At 57.1% G+C, this 18,838-nt stretch overlaps 1 protein-coding gene across 1 annotated transcript in view; it reads right to left on the reverse strand.

Annotated features, from left to right (window-relative positions):
* Positions 1-14,918: 14,918 nt before the first annotated feature.
* Positions 14,919-18,838, reverse strand: part of TCEANC2 (transcription elongation factor A N-terminal and central domain containing 2) — a 54,745-nt gene continuing 50,825 nt past the window's right edge. The window contains exon 5 of the mRNA XM_004607112.2: positions 14,919-18,274. Within this exon, the coding sequence (XP_004607169.1) occupies positions 18,086-18,274 (189 nt within the window). The 3' untranslated portion in view covers positions 14,919-18,085. The remainder of the gene's footprint in view (positions 18,275-18,838) is intronic.

Genomic DNA, 18,838 nt, shown 5'->3' on the forward strand with positions numbered 1-18,838 from the left:
ACCCACAAATGTGAGGGTGGTGATTACACACTTTACTATAAAGCCGTTTTGAAGGACTCGTCTTCTTGGTGGAAAATGAGTCCTTCAAGATGCTAAACGCTCCTTGACAGACCAGGAGAGGAAGAGGCTGGGGCAAGCGGCTTCTTGGCCCGAAGAGCTTCTGTCTGCTGGTGTGGGTGGCGCTGGAGAGTGGGCCGCAAGGAAGGGCCTGCTGAGTGACCTGGGGCCAGCCCGGCCTCCCTGAGGCTCAGGCTCTCTCTGAACAAGGGAGGAGGGGACTGGAGGAGGCTGAGGCCCCGCAGAGGAGTGCCTGCCTGTGTGGGGGACTCAGGGCAGGAGGAGGGAGCTAAGGAGCTGCAGGCAGCAGCCTGGCACAAGCTCTGCTCCTGTGGGGACTGGAGCACAGACTGCGGAGCGTCTGTGTCAGTATTCATGCCTTAGGTCTGCCACGCCCGGCCCCCAAGTAAGTGCATGCCTCCGGCCCAGCCTGCAGCCCCTCCTTGGCCCAGCAGTAAAGGGTCAGCAGCCTGGACCGGTGAGGGTTCAGGGGCCACTCTGGAGGTCAGTGAGGGCAGGGGGGCCTGAGATGGACTCTGTGTGACCCTCTGCGTCCACCCCTGCGTCCACCCCTCCTAACCTCCCCGAACTCACCCTGCGGGGGGTGTTTCTGGAATGTGGCTGAGAAGCAGATCCGAGTGTAACTGAGGCTTTACCTGGCCCACTGCCTGGATGGTATTTCCATTATTCCCCTCTCAGCAGAGCGCCTCAGACTCATCACAGCCACCCCGTGTATGTGTGTGTGTGTGTGTGTGTGTGTGTGTGTGTGCGCAGGGGGGTGGGGAAGTGGCCATCTGACATCAGCATTGTAGGGGCCCCAGGAACCCTGCTGCCAGCTACGTGGCACTCTGGGCTGGAGGGGCAGGTGCTGTCCCTCGCGGTCAGCCTGGCCCTGACCGACCCAGAGACAGTCAACAATGGGGGCAGCTAGTCGGTGAAGAGTGGGCCCACCAAGTGGGTCCTACGAAGAACCACGCTGATGCGTCAGAGAGCGGGGTAGGGGGCTGGTGGCCCGGAAGACCCCTCCCCAAGGTCAAGGCATCACCGTGGGACACCACAAAGAGTGACCCAGGCAGAGGGGTCAGCGGATACCAGCACTCCCCAGGACAGACCCACCGCGGGGAGTGTGAGCGACAGAGAGGCCTGGAGTTGGGCGGCCGGACAAGGGGGCCCCGAGTTTCACCTCACAGGGGGCTCGGGGACACGGGGAAGAGCAGGGCAAGGTGACATGCATGCTGGGTGGAGAACTGGTCGCAGGAGGGAGGAGGGTGCCACCAGGGGGAGCGGGGAGAGGAGGGCGGGGAGGAGGCCGGGGGCTCACTCACTCCTGGGAGCCGGGAGCTGGTGATTCTGACCCTCCTCTGCCACAGAGTGCCCCTCACGTAGTGTCCCCTGAAGCCCCCAGGTCTGACCCGCTCAAATCCCTAGCGGGCTGCCCGCAGGCCACATTCCCAAGGTCACAGGGGCACTCACATCTGGGTTTTTGTTGTTGTTGTTGTTTTTAATCTTTGTGTTTGGGTTCTGGGCCACACCTGGCTATGCTCAGGATTTACTCTGGGCGCTGAACTCAGGGATCACTCCTGGAGGCACTTGGGACCTTATGGCGTTTGGGGACTCGAACCCCGGGCTGGTCACGTGCAACTCAAGTACCCTACCTGCTGTTCTGTCCCTCCAACCCGCCACATGTTTTATTTTGTTCCTGAACCACAACGGCAGTGCTTGGGGGTGGACTCTTGGCTTGGGGGGTGGTGCCAGGGGTCCAACCCAGGCCCTGGCACATGCAGGGCAAGAGATTTACCCAACACAGGTGCTCCCCTCTGAAGGAACTGTGGTTGCTGGTTCCAAAGCCACCAGCAGTCCTGAGCACTTCCTCTGGAGTCTTCTTTGCTCACTACGGCAGGCAAGGTGTGGTTTGGGGAGAGTCACAGATTTAGTGCTGACTATAGTGTAGAGGAGATCCTGAGCTCAGAGGGAGATCCTGTGTGTGGGGGGGAGAGAGAGAGAGAGACCCCGAGCACAGAGAGAGGTCCTGTGCAGAGAGAGAGAGAGAGAGAGAGAGAGAGAGAGAGAGAGAGAGAGAGAGAGAGAGAGAGAGATCCTGAGCGCAGAGGGAGGTCCTGTGCACAGAGAGAGAGAGAGACAGAGACAGAGACAGAGAGACAGAGACAGAGACAGAGATCCTGAGTGCAGAGGGAGGTCCTGTGCAGAGAGAGACAGAGACAGAGAGACAGAGAGAGACAGAGACAGATATCCTGAGTGCAGAGGGAGATCCTGTGCAGAGAGAGAGAGAGACAGAGAGAGACAGAGAGAGACAGAGAGACAGAGAGAGAGAGAGATCCCGAGCGCAAAGAGAGGTCCTGTGCAGAGAGAGAGAGAGAGAGAGAGAGAGACCCCGAGCGCAGAGGGAGGTCCTGTGCAGAGCTGGGCTGGTCTCCCGTCATCACATGCACTCAGTTGACCCTGGGTGCAGTGTTTGTTTGTCACGGACTATGTGCTGGGTCACAAGTGAGTTCACAGGGTGGAGTGGACGGTGCCTACTGGGCTCTGGGGCCAGCGACTCGCTGACTCAGGCCCTGACAGTGCTCTTCGTTTACTTCAGCACTTCCTGTCTCAAACTCTTAAATCCCCCAAACTCTCTGCCCAGAGCTCCGGCCCCACGGCCCTGGCCGGCCTGCCCCCATCTCCAGGCTCGCGAGGTCACCCCACCTCCCTGCGGCTGGGGGCTGCCCTGCTCCACGGGGCCCTGCTCCAGGGACCGGCGTTTCTCTACCTCGCACACACCTTTCCTGGTACCCGGGTCACCACTTCCCCCACCCCACAAGTCAAGCAACTGTCAAGGTCAGCTAACAAGTTAGCTTCCCAGGCTGGAGAGCGGGGACAGCGGATAGGGCACTCGCCTTGCACACAGCTGACCGGGTCAAAGCCAGTGCCACATGCAGCCCCCGCGCCCCAGCAGGGGTGGTCCCTGAGCGCCGCCCAGCCTCCACCCTCCTCCCCTCCCGCCTTTCCCTGGCTGGTGCTGCTTCCTCTGCACACACTGGGCCCCGGAGACCACGCGTGTGGGGGACATGCATGCTGGGCCCCGGAGACACGTGCTGGCAGGGTGCACTGAGACCGCACACTTGGTTGTGGCTCCAAAGACAGCAGAGGCAGAGCCCCGAGGGTCACATCTGCAGCCTCATCGACCTCACGTTTGCAGTTGTCAAATCAGCTTCCTGATTTCTCCAGGCCCGGCAGAATTCTCCCGTCTGTGGCTCAGTGAGGCCCGTAGCCCTCCGCTCCGGCCTCTGCTTTCCCCGTGACCAGGGGCCACTGGCTTGGCCTGACCGTGAGCGAGGCGCCCGTCACACAGGGCCCAGCGCAGAAGAGGGAGCACTGAGCCTTCCCACTCGGGGGGAGGAGCACGGGGGAGCGGAGGCACGAGCGGGCATGGGCCGGGGGCCAGGGACGCCTGCACGGGCTTGAGTGCCAGGCCCTGGGGCGGGTTGGACACTGGCGAGAAAGAGCAGGAAAGGGGAAGCCGGTCCTCCCAGAGGGCCAAAGAGCAGGGCGGGGAGCCCCTGGGGTTGTAAGAGGGGCTGTGACTGATGGCTACGTTGACACAGGACCTCAGGGGCCGTTAGCTCTGGGTTTGCTCTCCAGCACGAATAAGGAAAGCTAACCCTTGCCGGGAAGAGCCTGAGCTCTGTTCATGGGCAGGGATCGTCGGCACACCTGCAAACATGCGGAACTCATGCAGAAACACTCACCGCCCTGCCCGCTCACGAACTCGTCTAATCTCTTCTGAGACTGGGACGCGGAGGCTGGCGGTGTGGACAAGCTAGCCCAACACCGTCCTGGTTACTCAGGGAACTATGCGGTTTCCTGCCTACTCTCACCCCCAGCTCTCTCCCGGTCATCTTTTAACAATTTTTTTTTTTTTTGGTGGGGAGGCTCACACACAGCAGAGCTCAGGGGCCGCATGGGTGTGACTCTGCGAAGGAACCAGGCCTGGCAGGGCTGGGGACCATGTGTGGCGTTGGGAGTCCAACCACTGTCATGGGTGCAGTTCTACGGAAGGCGAGAACCTTAATCTCTGTGCTTGAACTCTCTGTCCCTCTTCCCACAAACGTACCTGTTTACTCAGGGCTTACTCCTGTTCTGCACTCAGGGATCACTTCTGGTGGGCTCGGCGGGACCCTATGGGATGCCGGAGATTGAACCCGGGTTGGCCATGTGCAAGGCAAATGTCTTACCTGCTGTACTATTGTTCCCGCCCTCTTTTTACAAATTTTAATGTGGCTACTGGAAACAAACAAACAAACAAAACCCCACCATCATTTTTGGTTTGGGGGCCACACTTGACCATGCTCAGATGTTACTTCCAGCATGTTCTTCTTGGTTTTGTTTTCACAGGGCCTGCAGGGACCAAACTGAGGGCCTCAAACAGGTGAGGCAAGCCACCTGCCACAGAATTAAAATCCCTGATCTCTACTGGAATTTTTCTTTTTCTTTTTGGGTCACACCTGGCAATGCACAGGGGTTACTCCTGGCTCTGCACTCAGGAATCAGCCCTGGCAGTGCTCAGAGGACCATATGGGATGCTGGGAATCGAACCTGGGTTGGCTGCATGCAAGGCAAACGCCCTACCCGCTGTGCTATCGCTCCAGCCCCTCTACTGGAATTTTAAAAAATTATGTAGGTGGCTTAATTACATAATTTCTGCTGGACGGTGCTGTAACTGCTACACTACTTCTTTTTCTTTTGTTTTCCCTGCTATTTAACATCCTCCAATCTCTAAGGGCAGGTTGATTTAAACATTCTTTTTCTTGTGCATATTTAGACTGGTAATATATTGTTATAACATACCCTGTCACAATCAAATCTTTGTACATGCTCCTATGTGCATATGTCAGAATATTTCTCTGGGGCAGGAACTGGCAGGCTGAGGCCCACCGGTCCACAGCAGCCACCGCCAGCTGGTCAGCAGTTCTCGGGAAGGCTGGATAGTGCAGGAGGTAAACCATTGTCTTGTACGCCTTAACATCCCTGTGCTACATCTCTCGAATCCCTCCGACCCCTATTTAAAACATTTAGGGGGGTGCCAGGCAGAAAGTATGGGGGAAGCACTTGCCATGCATCCCACCAACCCTGGTTCAAATTCCCAGCACCATGTATGTTCCCCTGAGCACTGCAAGGGGGCACTTCTGAGCACTAAGCCAGAGAAGGCCCTGAGCACTATGGAATGTGGCCCCGGTAACCGGCGCTCAGGGGCCTGGGGCCACTCCTGGCCGTACAGGCGGGGTGAGCACGTGTTGTCAGGACGCGACTCGGGGCCTGGACGTGCCACGTGTGTGCTCTCCCCCGGGAGCCCCACCCTCTGCCCTTGCGGGAGTTGGCAGGCCCTGCTGGAAGAGTCTTCCCCGGCCCTGGGGAGCGTTGCAAGAGCCGGTTCCTGGGACACAGACGAGGACAGAGACACACCTCCAGGACCTGCACCCAGGATGTGCCCTGGGACGGCTGCCAGCCGGGTGGAGGGAGAGAAGCAGCAGAGAGGCACAGAGCTAGCGGGGCGGAGCCAGACGAGAGCTCAGTCAGTGCAGGGGTGCAGCCCGGTCTTGCCTTGGGGCAGAAGAGTCAGTTTTTTTTTTTTTTTGTATAAATGTATTTATCGAATCACCGTGAGAGCAGTTGCAAAGCTTTCGGGTTTAAGTCTCGGTCAGACAATGATGAAACACCCGTCCCTTCACCAGTGCACATTTTCCACCACCCAAACCCCCAGTTTACCCCCCCACCCCGTCCCCTGCCCTCCCCCTGCCTGTGTGGTTCCCACATTACTCTATCTCTACTTTGGTTACATTCAATATTTCAACACCAGACCCATTATTATTTGAGATTTTACCCCAACACTCAGACCTGCCGAAAAGGCAACATTCGACGACTTGTTTTCTATTGCCGATTAGGATTAGCCTAGGATGCCGCGGGGCCAAAGCAGTGGCCGCACGATTTTGGAATTCTGAAATTCTAACAATTAAACCTGGAGGGATTTCTGCCCAAAGCTGCTGGGTTCCATGATTTGTTTCTGAGTCTCTGGGATCATGGCCCGTTAAGCAGCCTGATCAGCCGCCAGAGAGGCTGGGGCAGTCTCCTTGGGGCGGGGGAGGGGCGGGCCGGCTCCACCCCCATCCTGTGAGCCCCCCCATCCCCACCCCCCCACCCCCCGCCCCCGTGTGTCACTGCAGGCCCATACCTGGCTGTCCATTGGCCTGGAAGAGTCAGTCTTCAGCCCCCTGCTTAGGGGAGGGCTGGCCTTGGGGAGGGAATCCCCCCAACCTCCCCAAGGGCTGATGGGGGGAGGGAGGCGGGTCCTGAGTGTGGGAGTCTGGGCAGCCAAGCCCCAAGGGAGGGAGGTCTGTGTTCTTCAGATATCAGGGAGCCGCTCATTCTAGAATTGGCGGGCTCCTTTCTGGGGGGAAGAGAGAAAACCTGTGGGGCTGTGGTTGGCCCCTTTTTAGGGGGGGTTTGTTTTGGGGGGGCCCTTAGCTGGTGGTTCTCAGGGCTTACTCCTGGCCTTACTCTCAGGAATTGCTCCTGGTGAGGCCTGAGGGACCCTAGCGGTGCCGGGGATGGACCCCAGCTCGGCCACAGGCAAAGCAAGCGCCCTGCCCACGGTGCTAGGGCTCGGGACCCTCTTCCACCACTGTAGTCCACTGCTGTTGCTGTAGTGCTGAGCAGGGGTGCACCTGGGGCTGGGGGGGGGGCAGTGATGCTCGTTCTGAGAGACAGCAGGCCCCGGTGCTCGCACACTCAGTTGCAGTGCTCATGGAGGCTCGCACAAGTGCTCACAGCTGTGTCCTTCAGTTGGGTTGCTCACACGTGTGGTGGGGTTTGCTGTGTGGCCGCAGCAAGCAGGGATTAGGGGATACTCCCAGCAGAGCTTGGGGTGGGGGGGGGCACAGTGCTGAGGCTCAGACTCGGGCCTCCCCATGGCCGAGCTCATGCTCCAGCCCCGTGAGCTGGCCCCTGCCCCCTGCTTCCTGGTCACGGTGCTCACAGGGAGGGGCCCTTGCCCGAGTCACAGTTCTTGGCTCTGGGGCTTGCCGGGGTGGCAGCCCTTGGTGGTGCACGCACCGGAAATCAGAGTGGCTCTGGGGCCACAGAGCAGGGCTGTCCCATGCCTGCAGCTGCCCTGGAGGCCGGAGTCACCCTCTGACAGGTGACTCAAGCCGCCACCCGGTCCCTCGGGGCCCCCGTGCCTGGTCTCCGGGTTGCAGTGGCCACTTGCCCTCTCCCTCTCCCTCTCCACAATCTGTCGTGGGGTCCCTTTCTGTTGGTATTGACACGGAGGCACAGTCTTGTGCCCTGGGGGTGCCCCAGGGGTCCCCCATCCTTCCTCCGCTGTGGCTCCCGAGCTTGTCCATCTGTCGATGACAGACAGGGCCGTAGCAGCGGGTCTCCAAAGGGATCGATTAGCTGCGTCTCGAAGCTCATCCCTCGTGTCCGTCCACGGGAGGGCAAGCAGGGCTCCTTCTCCCCGAAAGAACGGCACCTCCCTTCTTGCCTGCTGGCCCCTCGACACAAGGGTTTCAACGTGCCCGGGTGGCACTCGTGGCTGAACGTCTCACAGCCAACCGGGTGCTTCTCCTGGCGGAAGCCATGTCCCTTGGGGAAGCAGGACCCCACCCTGCAGAATCCAGGCGTGGGACTGGAATCAGAAATGCTTCCCAGGAGCGAGGATGGAGTGAGAGTCATCCTGTGGTGCCCCCAGATTCCTGTCTACTGGGCACCAAGCACTGGGCGATGAGCTCTGCTTGGGAAGGCCCCAGGACAGTGCTCCTGTGCTGGGCTTTCAGCAGATAGTTCCAAGCTGGCAGTCTGAAGAGCATGCACAGTGAGGGGGGGGGGCTGCACGCCCAGGCGCCCACCGGCCCCCGCCTCGCTGCAGGGCCCTGGGGCCCTGGGCCAGCAGGCTGCGCCATCTGCGAACCCTTGGAGCGTGGTGCAGGATGAAACCCCACAGAGCCACGGCAAGTCATATATGGGCTTTCTGTTTCCCTGAAAACGGAGCACAGCTCTTCCCTGGGTGGGACAGAATCCTACTGCTGTTTTCCTGCTGTTTTCCTGCAGCGTTGGCGCCGGTCTCTGTAGCCGGCAGGTTGGCCGCTCAGCGTCCACGGTAGCTGCGGGACTTGGTGAGGAGCCCGGGCCACGGGGCTGCATGCCTCTCGCGTGCCGCCACGCCACGTGGGGCGCCCCCGTGCCAGCTCTGGGCTGGCGCTGTTAAGGGCACAGAGCCTTTTGGTGTTGCCTCTGTGTTCCATCTCCGGCGGGCTTTGTCACGACACTGACTGTCACACTCGATGTCCTGTCTAGCCCCCGGGCTCCCTGTCCCCAGTGTTTCCCCTCCAGGACTCTCGCCACCGCCCACGGGCTATAGGTGTGCTTTCATTTATTTATTCTAATCTTGGGTTCACGGCAGAGCCTGGCAAGCTCCCTGTGGCGTATTCGATATGCCAAAAACAGTGGCAACCAGTCTCACAATGGAGACGTTACTGGTGCCCGCTCGAGCAAATCGATGAGCAATGGGACGACAGTGCTACAGTGCTAATATTGGGTTGTTTTTCTTTTTCCTCATAGTGGGGCCCTATAGTTCACTGCTCGGGGCCACCAGTACGAGACCTAGCAGTGACTGGGGGTCCCTGGGGTCACAGCCAAAGGTGCCCCGAGTGTCACACCGTCGTAACTCAGGGCCTCAGACATACCAGGCCACATGCCGTGCCGTCTGGGTTCCTCTCTGGCCCGGGTTCCTTTTCTTGCCACTAGGACTGGCTGGTGAGGACCCCAGTGAAAGCTCTGGCAGGAAGGCTTCTGCCCTCTGCTTTCCGGGACACCCCGGGGTGGGCCAGCAGCGCGGGGACAGTCTGTTTCCGGCTGCTTACCAGGATGAGCTGACCCCCCACGCACAGAGCGTGGCTTTCTTCTCGCCGGCGAGGGGGGGCTCTCTGCAGCCCAGGGAGGCCCCGGCCCGCTCCCAGGGGAGCACTGTCCGGCGTGTGCACTGCTGCCGGCCTTGCCCGCATTGTGCCGTGGGGGCGTGGCGAGAGCCCCGGTCCCGGCGGGCAGCTCCCGCGTCACCATCTGCCTCTGCCGCACGCTGGGCCAAACCGGGCGGGCGAGTGTTCGGAGGCGGCAGTGTTGCTCCTGGCCGCAGGCGGCGGGACTCGCTCTGGAGCCCGGGGGCGCACACTGCATTCCTCTTGCCAGACCTTGTCATCAGCTCTGCGGGCGCCTTCGCCACCACAGCAGCCGCACCGCGGTCCCCACAGAGCGGGAGCCTTAGACTACGGGCCCGCACTGGTGTTGGGGCTGCTGTGGAGCCCGTGCTTTGGATCCATCACAGCTAGCAGCCTCTGGGTCACCCCATACGAGAGACAGACAAGAGTGTGTGTGTGTGTGTGCGTGTGTGTGTGTGTGCGCGCGTGCACGCCCGTGCATGGTGGGGAAGGAGGTTGCCTTCCAAACCCAGAGGCCCACCAGACACTATGTGTCCTTTTTTTGGTGGGGTGTGTGTGTGGGGGAACCCCAACTGTGCCCAAGAAGCCACGCCTCCAGGGTGACACCCAAAAGTGCTGAGGGGTTATATGGGTGTCGGGGACGCAGGTTCTTGGCCTGAAGCCTTATGCCCAACCCCCGTGCTATGGCCTCAGCCCTGGGCTCCCCTCTGGAAGGGGGGTGTGGAGAGGGGATATGAGGTAGCTTTCCCCTTGGAGGGAAAGCCCCCACGCATCCCCAGCCGAGGGCCCGCCTCTCTGGAGGGCAAGTTTCTCACCGAGGCTCCAGTATTCCGCCATTCCTGGCTCATCTGGCGCCAGCACATGTCGGCAGACCCTCGGCTGGGGCCGGGCTTCTGAGAGGCTGGCCAAGGGCGGGAGAGTGAGCCTTCTTCCCTGAGGCGAGGACCAAGGCTGTGAGGGCAGATGCTGTCTGGTCCTCCTTCCCGATCGGACAGGGAAGCAACCTCTGCCTGGTCACGGGGCTCCAGGGTGGCACAGGCCCTGCACGGCCGAGAACACCCCCACCACACGTCTGGGGCACCTGACTGGTGAGTGAACTGTGGAGACAGTGGGGAGCCCGGTACCCCCACGGGTACATTTTCAGGGCACATTCCCCAATCTCCAGTCAGGCTGGGCAGTTTCTACCATTCTGATCTCCTTTTCTTTGAATCCCCATCGTTCACATCTGTCAAGGAAAAATACTGGCTTATTTTACGTCTCCTGTGAGCTCCTGGGGGCCGGATGCTCTCTCTTATTTACCCCTGTGGCCCCTGGGCCTGGCATTCAGGAACTCAATCTAGGAACAGGAACTAGGAGATGGCTCCGAGGGCTCTGCATGCCGGAGCCCTGGGTTTGATCCCTGGTACTACAGTCCCTAAGCACTGCTGGGAGTGACCCCCACGGCAGCCACCAAGCACTGCTGAGTGTGGTCCAAAAAGAGAGAAGAATCAATGAATAGGCAGGGAACAAGGCGGGAATGGGTGATTCTAACAAGATGCAAGGCAGCATTTGATTGGGTGCACTGGTCTCCACCCATTGGTGGTGAGAAGAGGCAGAATTTGATTGGGTGCACTGGTCTCCACCCATTGGTGGTGAGAAAAGGCAGCATTTGATTGGGTGCACTGGTCTCCACCCATTGGTGGTGAGAAAAGGCAGCATTTGATTGGGTGCACTGGTCTCCACCCATTGGTGGTGAGAAAAGGCAGCATTTGATTGGGTGCACTGGTCTCCACCCATTGGTGGTGAGAAAAGGCAGCATTTGATTGGGTGCACTGGTTTTCCTGGATGAAAAGGCAATATTTGATTGGATGCACTGGCCTTCATCCATTAGATACCATTTTCATCGCGGTGGTGGTAAAGACAGGGCTGGGTAACGCACCTGGTCATCTGCGCTGGTGCCAGGCCTGATGGCGAGACCCAAGGGTCCCCTGGGTCTCGCAAAGCCAACACTCGACCCTGTCCCCAGGCCTCCTCTTCTTGGGTCTTGGAAATGAGCCTCCTCAGTCTATGGGGAAGTCTACCCAGACAGCAACTGTATCACTTTGCCTGATCTGAGAGAAAATACAATGTTACCGCACCAAACCATCTCTCTCTGGGAGCGCAAGCAGCTCCGCGGCCTGCTTTCTGGATGGACTGCCCTCAGCCGTGATAATGGGCAGTAACAAACCGAGCCCCGGCCCCATCTGGCCGTGACAAACACAGCCAGGGCACATTACAAAGCTCAGAGCGAGGCTCCGAGGCCCCAGGCTGCGGCGAAAGAAAACCAGGGTTGACAGGCACAAGTTTCAGAACCTGATACCCTAGAAATGAAAAGAGGCCGGCTGCCTGCTCCTCCACCACCGAACACAGTAAACGCATTATCTGACTTCCTGCCATTTTTCAAATCTGGGAGTCTCTAATGAGATCTGTTTGGCCAACTCTAAACTTCATTTGTCAAAAACAGAATCTCTAATTCACTGGATCTCAAGTGTTTCTTCCTCTGCCTGAAACCGTTGGGCGTTGACATTTTCTTAAATATCTGTAAGGAATATTTCTAGCTTTCTCCCTCTCCTTTTTGTTTCCTGGTCCGTACCCAGGGGTGCTGGTGTCGGGGGCTACTCCTGGCGTGGTGCTGGGGATCAGCCCCAGAGCGCCCACCCGCAAAGCAGGTGCTCTATCTCTATGAGTTAATTCCTCAGCCTTTTGTGGGGGGAGAACCCCAGCAATGCTGGGGACCTTGAAGTGCTTGAGCTCAAATTTGGGGCTCCCACAGGCAAAACCTATGGTCTCCCCATCACTGGGGACATCCCTTTGAGTCACCTTTTTTGGCTGGATGTAGGGGCTGGGGCCACAAACTCAGGGGCTTCTCCCGACTCTCCTCAGTTCTTCTGGTGGTGATGGGAGGTACTCTGGGGACCAGGGGTTGAGTTAGCTACACAGAAGTACTTTAACCCTTACATTAGCTCTCCAGCACACATCTTTCGAAGATAAAATATACTACTAGCACCTTCATCTCCTTAAAAACCCATCTCAGGGCCTCCTTCTATTGAAGGTCAAGTCCACAAAAGTTCACAGAAGGTCAAGTTCACAGAACCTCCAAGCTCCTTTTTTTTTTTTTTTTTGTCACACCCGGTGATGCTCACAGGTTACTTCTGACTCTGCACTCAGGAATTATTCCCTGCAGTGCTGGGGGGGATCATGTGATATGTCAGGAATCAAATCCAGGTTGGATGTGTGGAAGGCAAGTGCCCTACCCACTGTATTATTACTCCAGTCCCCCTCCTCCTGGCTAATGTTTGCCCCAGTTCTTGCCATTATTAATTCCTAAGAACTTCATGTGTCTGCCAGCCCATGTCACTGGTCTTTACCATCTGTGGTTTTGCATTAAGGACCCTTGTACAGGGGCTACAGATGTAGCTCAGTGGAAGAGCACATATTCATATGTGGGAGGTTCAATCTCCAGTAACACAAAAGGAAAAAGAAAAGAAAGGAAAAGGAAAATATAAAAGAACCGCTGGTTCAGGGGAAAGAAGTGGTTAGAACGCCTGTGACATATGGTCACGAGTTCAAATCTCCGATGTCCCCACATACAGAGTGTATGTACAGTACTGCTGCCCGCAATCCCCGGGGCCACACGCAATTTCTGAGTGCATTGTGACTAAGAAGGGCAAGCACCACAGTGCGAAAGTGTGAGCCCCAGCAAGGCCATGTCTGAGTAGTGCAGAGAGCCCTGGTAAACACCACAACCATGACTTATGAGTCTTGGTGAAAAGCGTGATCCCCAGTGGACACGCATACAAACACCATACTCAGAGGCATGTGAACTTTGGCGAGCACTGTAGCTGAGTGCGTGAGTCTACAACCTGGGGTACAATCTCATGAGGACTGCAGCTCAAAGTATATGAGTTCCACAGAGATGTGTGTGCGTGCGTGTGCGTGCGTGTGTGCGCATGAGCACACACACACAACTTTTGGTCACTGCAGCAGCAATAACAACGGTGAAGAAAAGAAGAAGTGGGTGGAATAAAAAAAACAAACTGCCCCAAACCTACCTGTCTTTCGAGGCTTGATTCAAATAGTAAATCTCAGTGGAGACTCCTGTGCTGGAGAACCCCTTGTCACACTTCTGTGTGTGTGTGTGTGTGTGTGTGTGTGTGTGTGTGTGTGTGTGTGTTGCGGTCACACCTGGTGGTGCTTAGGGGTTATTCCTGGCTCTGTGGTCAGGAATCACTCCTAGTGGTGCTTGGGGAACCATATGGGATGCTGGGAATCGAACCCGGGCCGGCTGTGTGCAAGGCAAGCACCCTCTCTGCTGTACTGCCATCGCTGTCCTCAGCCTTCTCGTATTTTCCATACGAATGGAGTATGTCATGCTCTGATTGTTCCTCAGTGGGGCTGTCTCCTACCACAGTCAGGGCTCCCTGAAGGCTGGGAATTCCATCGCCCCTCGGAGGCCTCCTGCATATAGACAGAGGTGGACAATGCCGGAGTGTTGAGAGAATAAAAATACTCAGCCCCTCCCCTAAAGGCAGGGCCTTCCAATTGAGCCGCCACAAGAAAAGAACCAATAAGAGGCCAGAGATAGTACAGTGGGGAGGGCCTTGCGTGCAGTGGACCCGCATTTGATCCGCGGCATCCCATTCGGTCCCTGAAACAGCAGTGCCAGGAGTAATTCCTGAGTGCAGAGCAAGGAGTAACTCTGAGCGTTGCCAGATGTGGCCCCAAACCAAGCCCAGCCAATAAGCTAAAGGACAGGTCTCCAGTAGTATTTAGACTTCCTCAAAATCCCACTATAACCAAACACATTCAGAAGTCAGACCCATGCAGGGTCCCTAGCCTGGCAGGAAACTCAGGTCTTAGGAACTTCTCTCGTGAACAGAGACTTTGGTTTCCACAAGGCCAGACCTGAGAGGCCGCCGAGTGGCCGGGGAGGGCGGTGGTGCCTCCTTCCCTTCCCACACCTCAGAGCAGTTCCATCAGCGTGCATGGGCATTCTGCACATGCACCACAGAGAAGACAGCCACGAAGAACACTGCCTGCTTCCTGGATCCCGCAGCGGACCTCGATCACCGTGCTCCCAAGGAGCACCACTGACGCCTCGCAGCTAGCGAGGGAATGGTCTGTAGCTTGCTCGGGGCTCGGAGGCTTACAGAGTCCTTAACTGCACAAACGAAGCCTCCTGCTTAGTCTCTCCTGCCCGGCTTCTCCGTCACACAGTCTGTCCAGCGAAACGAAGCCGGGCCGGCCTGGATCCCGTCCAAATTCTTCACTGCATGTTGACAAGCCTCCTGCTTTGGCCCCTTCCCACGCTCTCCCTCTGACCCCCACTTGGCCATCCCCATCACCTGCCCGATGTCTCAGCCTTCTGGGTCCCTGCACACTTCTGCTTTGTCCGCGGGGTTTACCCCTCAACCATCCAATTAACAACTACTTCTGCTTTTTTTTTTTTTTTTTGGTGTCACACCCGGCAATGCACAGGGGTTACTCCTGGCTCTGCACTCAGGAATTACTCCTGGCGGTGCTCAGGGGACCACATGGGATGCTGGGATTCGAACCTGGGTTGGCTGCGTGCAAGGCAAACGTCCTACCCGCTGTGCTACCGCTCCAGCCCCAACTTCTGCTCTTTAAGACTGCACACACCACCACTTCCTCTGGGAAGCAGCCGCTGGTTAGGGACAAGGCCTTGCCTGCGTGCCCACACGAGTCACTCACTAATAAAGAATGATGCTTGTGCCAGGTTTAGGTGATTTTCCTGAAGCCTGAGTTGAGAGAGAGAGAGAGAGAGAGAGAGAGAGAGCACAAGGAGATGACATCAAAGAAGTAAATAAATGCTTCGGGGATGAGAAATACTCGAAAGAAAGCTAGGTAGAAAGTTTTTATTTATTCAATTATTTTTCTTTATTCAATTATTTTAAACTTTTATTTTTTTTGGTCAGGATCAGCTCAGGCCTCATACCCGTGAGGCACAGCCCGAAGCAGGGAGGAACGTCTGGGAGTGGCTGGTGGGGGAACGCTGGGAGGGTGACTGACGGTCGCCAGTAGAGCCAGTCGAGACCTTTCTGGTGCGGCTGAGAGAAATGGAGAGAGGGGCCAAGTGGACAAAGCTCCTGATGCGGAGAACATGGCACCCGGGGGCACCCAAGGAAAACAGCACTCGTGCAAAGTCCTCAAGGCAGGTGCTTGCCCAGGTGCCATGCAGAACAGCCAAGGGACCAGGGGTGTGAGCGAGTCAGGAAAGGAGGCCCAGAGGTGACCAGGAACCAGGGTCGTGTCAGCCTCGGAGGACATGGTAAGGGGGTGGGATCTGTGCCCCGTGAGATGGAAGCCACGGGAAGTGACCTTCTCTTTTGAGAACAGAGGAAAGATACGGGCTGTCTTACATTTCCAAAGGCTCATTCTGGCTACGCAGGAGACGGGAAGGGAGGAGGGGAGGAAGCATCCTGGACGCCCACTGATTGGACGGTGGGTCTCACTATGGGACAAGTGTCTGGTCACTGAGGACACCCATAGGGGTCAGAGAGATTTCTGACTTAGGATGGCAATTCTGGGGCAGAGCCACAGGACCATGCACAGGACCATGTACAGGACGTCCTGCAGGGCATCGGGGAAAGGTGGGAGAGGAATCCTTGTTCCACAGAGAGAAAAGAAGACGCCGAGGAGGACCGACATTCTCAATCCCATCCCTCTGTTTCTGCTGTTGAGGTGATTTTTTTTTTTCGCTTTTTGGGTCACACCCGGTGATGCTCAGGGGTTACTCCTGGCTCTGCACTCAGGAATTACTCCTGGCGGTGCTCAGGGGACCATATGGAATTCTGGGAATCGAACCCGGGTCGGCCGCGTGCAAGGCAAAGGCCCTACCCGCTGTGCTATCGCTCCAGCCCCTGTTGAGGTGATTTTGAACAGGGGAAGACAGGGGGCAGGGGAACCCGACCCAGACTCATCCGGACACCAGAGGAGAGAGCCCGATGTGGTCTGAGGGACGTGCAAGAGATTCTAAATGCACGCGAGAAGTCAAGTTCCCGGACGAGGCTGGGTGAAGTCCCGCCTACCCGAGCCCCTCGTTGGAAGGGCTGGTAGCCTGGCCACTGGGCCACTGAGAGAGTGACAGGAAGAGAGCGTCTCAGACTTGGGGGACAGGGAAGGGCTCGGTGACGAACTCTAGTGTCAGCAGCACACAGAGTCTGCCTGCAGCCAGGACACTGGCTGAGATCAATCAGGTATCCACACACACGTGACTGGGGCCGTCCACCTGCCACTCGCCCTCTGTGGCCGAGTCACGTGGGCCTCTTCTCTCGGTAGTGCAGTACCACCCCCCACCCCTCCCGCCACTGCCTCTCCACCAATTAGCCAAACGTCTGCCCTGGGACTGAGCACACGCTGAGTTCACCAATATTATTCTGATGTTAATCTTAGTCACTTATGGGGGGAAAATGAACGAGATGCTTCTGCTCGCGCATGTGGACACGGCTAGTGACCGCCTCAGTGAAGTCATCTAAAACCAGAAACAGTACCACCTACGAAAATATGAGCGGTAAGAGGATTACACAGGATTAAAAATTTAAAAAATCGATGCACAGATCAAGAGAGACGCTAATTCATGGTCTTAGGAGAAGCATCTAACACTGAGGAGGCGGACGATGTCTTCCCTTCTGCCCGTGCTTGTGTCGGGGGGTGGGGGGGTCGGACACACCCCATAGTTCTTTCGGGGTTACTCCTGGCTCTGAGCTCAGGGCCCCCTGCGGTGCCAGGCTGCACGCAGGGCAAGTGACTTCACCCCCGTCCTACCCTGTGGGTCTGGCACTTGCTTTCTGACCCCTCCGCTCTCTGTGGGTTTTAGATCTCTCTCTTTCTTCTTCTTAGATCACGAACATGTCTGGTCTCCCTGGGGGCCCGGGAGACAGAGCAGCAGGGAAGGCATTGCCTGGCACGTGGCCGACCCAAGCACGCAAGGTATGGGCCAAACACAAAAAACAAACAAAAAACCCCCAACAAAACGAAACGAAAACAAAGCAAACGTCCTTGGGTCTTACTAGTCCCCTCATGTTTTTGTCTATTCTTCTTAAGTTTCACCGTCTAAACTTATCAATTCAAAACCTTTTATCCATGAAAAGCCATGAAACATAAACAAATTACTATAATTTTAATTTAATTTTATTATTATATTTTTGGGGGGAGTGGGGGGGAGTCCCTGTTTATTCTCATCACTTTTAAAAAGCAAGTATCGTTCACAAAACGACACAAAGCAGTCCCTCCGCCAGGCACGGTGTGTAGAATACACAGGACTGTGTTTCCTTCCTCTCCCAGCAATTTATTTCAGGGGAAATTTCCATCATGCACATTATGCATCTCCTTCCGCTGAGTCTGAGGCCCAGAGCGCCGGCATAATTCAAATGAACCCCAAGGCGTGGGGATGCTTCGGGCCAGATCCTCATTAGAAGGCCCAGCATGGGGGCCGGGGTACCTGCACCAAGGTCTTCCAGGCAGAGCTGAAGCATCCAGATAAGTGGGTTCTGGGGAGCAGGGGCAGCGGCTGGCTCGGCGGGCTCCCCCCTGGGGGAGAGCAAAGAGAACAGACCGGGGAGTTCTGAGAGGCGCGGGCGCAGCCTAAACTCAGGGGGATGGAACCGAGGGAGCGGCCGCGGTAATTGAGTTTCAGTTACCTGCAGGGTGGCGAAATAAAGTGGCAGCTTCATCTGCCCGCCATGGGGGAAGTTTAGAGGTGTCCTTGGCATGCTCACTGTGCCATCCGTCAGCCTTTCCCCCGGCTGGGTGACAGCACCGCGCGGGCGCCTTCCCCGGGACAGCCGGCACTCCTGTGATGAGGCTGCGGGGGGCCCGCGGCCCACCCCGCCTTTCCCGCAGGCCCGGGAGTCCCGCTGCACTGTTGGCGGCGGCAGGAGAGGCACCCGGGCAGAACGCGCGCAGCCGGCAGTGGCCACCACCCGGCTCAAAGAAGGCTTTGAATGGAGAGGCCCGTTTCCCTTTGTGCCCAGCCCCGGGTTGGAAGCGGCGTCGGGTCACTTTTTGTGGGTCTGTACAAACGTGCCGACCGGCAGCGAGCCGTTCTTCACCTGGGCCCGTATTTCAGCTCGGTGCTTTAATGTGAAGACCAGGGCCCTCACCGTGCGCCGGTACGGCCCGTTAATGAGGCGGGAGCAGAGATGAAACGTTTCCCGCTCAATATTTTCAACCAGTAGGTGATCCATCTGAAAAACAGCAAAATTATCAAATTAGAGCCTTGCATTGCATCAGGATGAAAAGCGAGAGAGGCTGGAGCACTCTGCTCAGAGGCCTCCATTAATCAACTGAAATTCAAGGACATCTACTTCCTGTCACAAGAGAAACAGGAAGAGCAAATTAATTCCACCCTGGCAATTAAGGAACAAGGCCATGTGCTTTGTGACAGGGACCTCATTCACAACCCCTGCCGGGTGGTAATATTTGCCATTATAACAGGAAACTGGTCTGAACTAAGCAACGGGGACCGGACCCTGTCCTTTCCCAACCAGGAAACGAAGAGGAAGGACAATAAATCAGGGAAACAGTTCATACTTTGGGGGGAAAGAGGGGCGGGGTGGGGGAGAGATCCGAAAGGCCTTTTCACCTCTAGCAGCATTTCAGAAACACAGGGGCTGGATGTGTTTAGAGAAGTTTCTAAATCACTTTTCACGTTTCATGCTCACAGCCCCCCCGATCTCATGTTATAACATCTATAGATGAGAAGACAGGTTCAAAGGTAACGGTCTTGCCACTGCCAGGCAACAGAGCTA

Source organism: Sorex araneus, chromosome 5 (assembly GCF_027595985.1).
Source record: "Sorex araneus isolate mSorAra2 chromosome 5, mSorAra2.pri, whole genome shotgun sequence".
In the NCBI taxonomy this organism is placed as follows: Eukaryota; Metazoa; Chordata; class Mammalia; order Eulipotyphla; family Soricidae; genus Sorex; species Sorex araneus.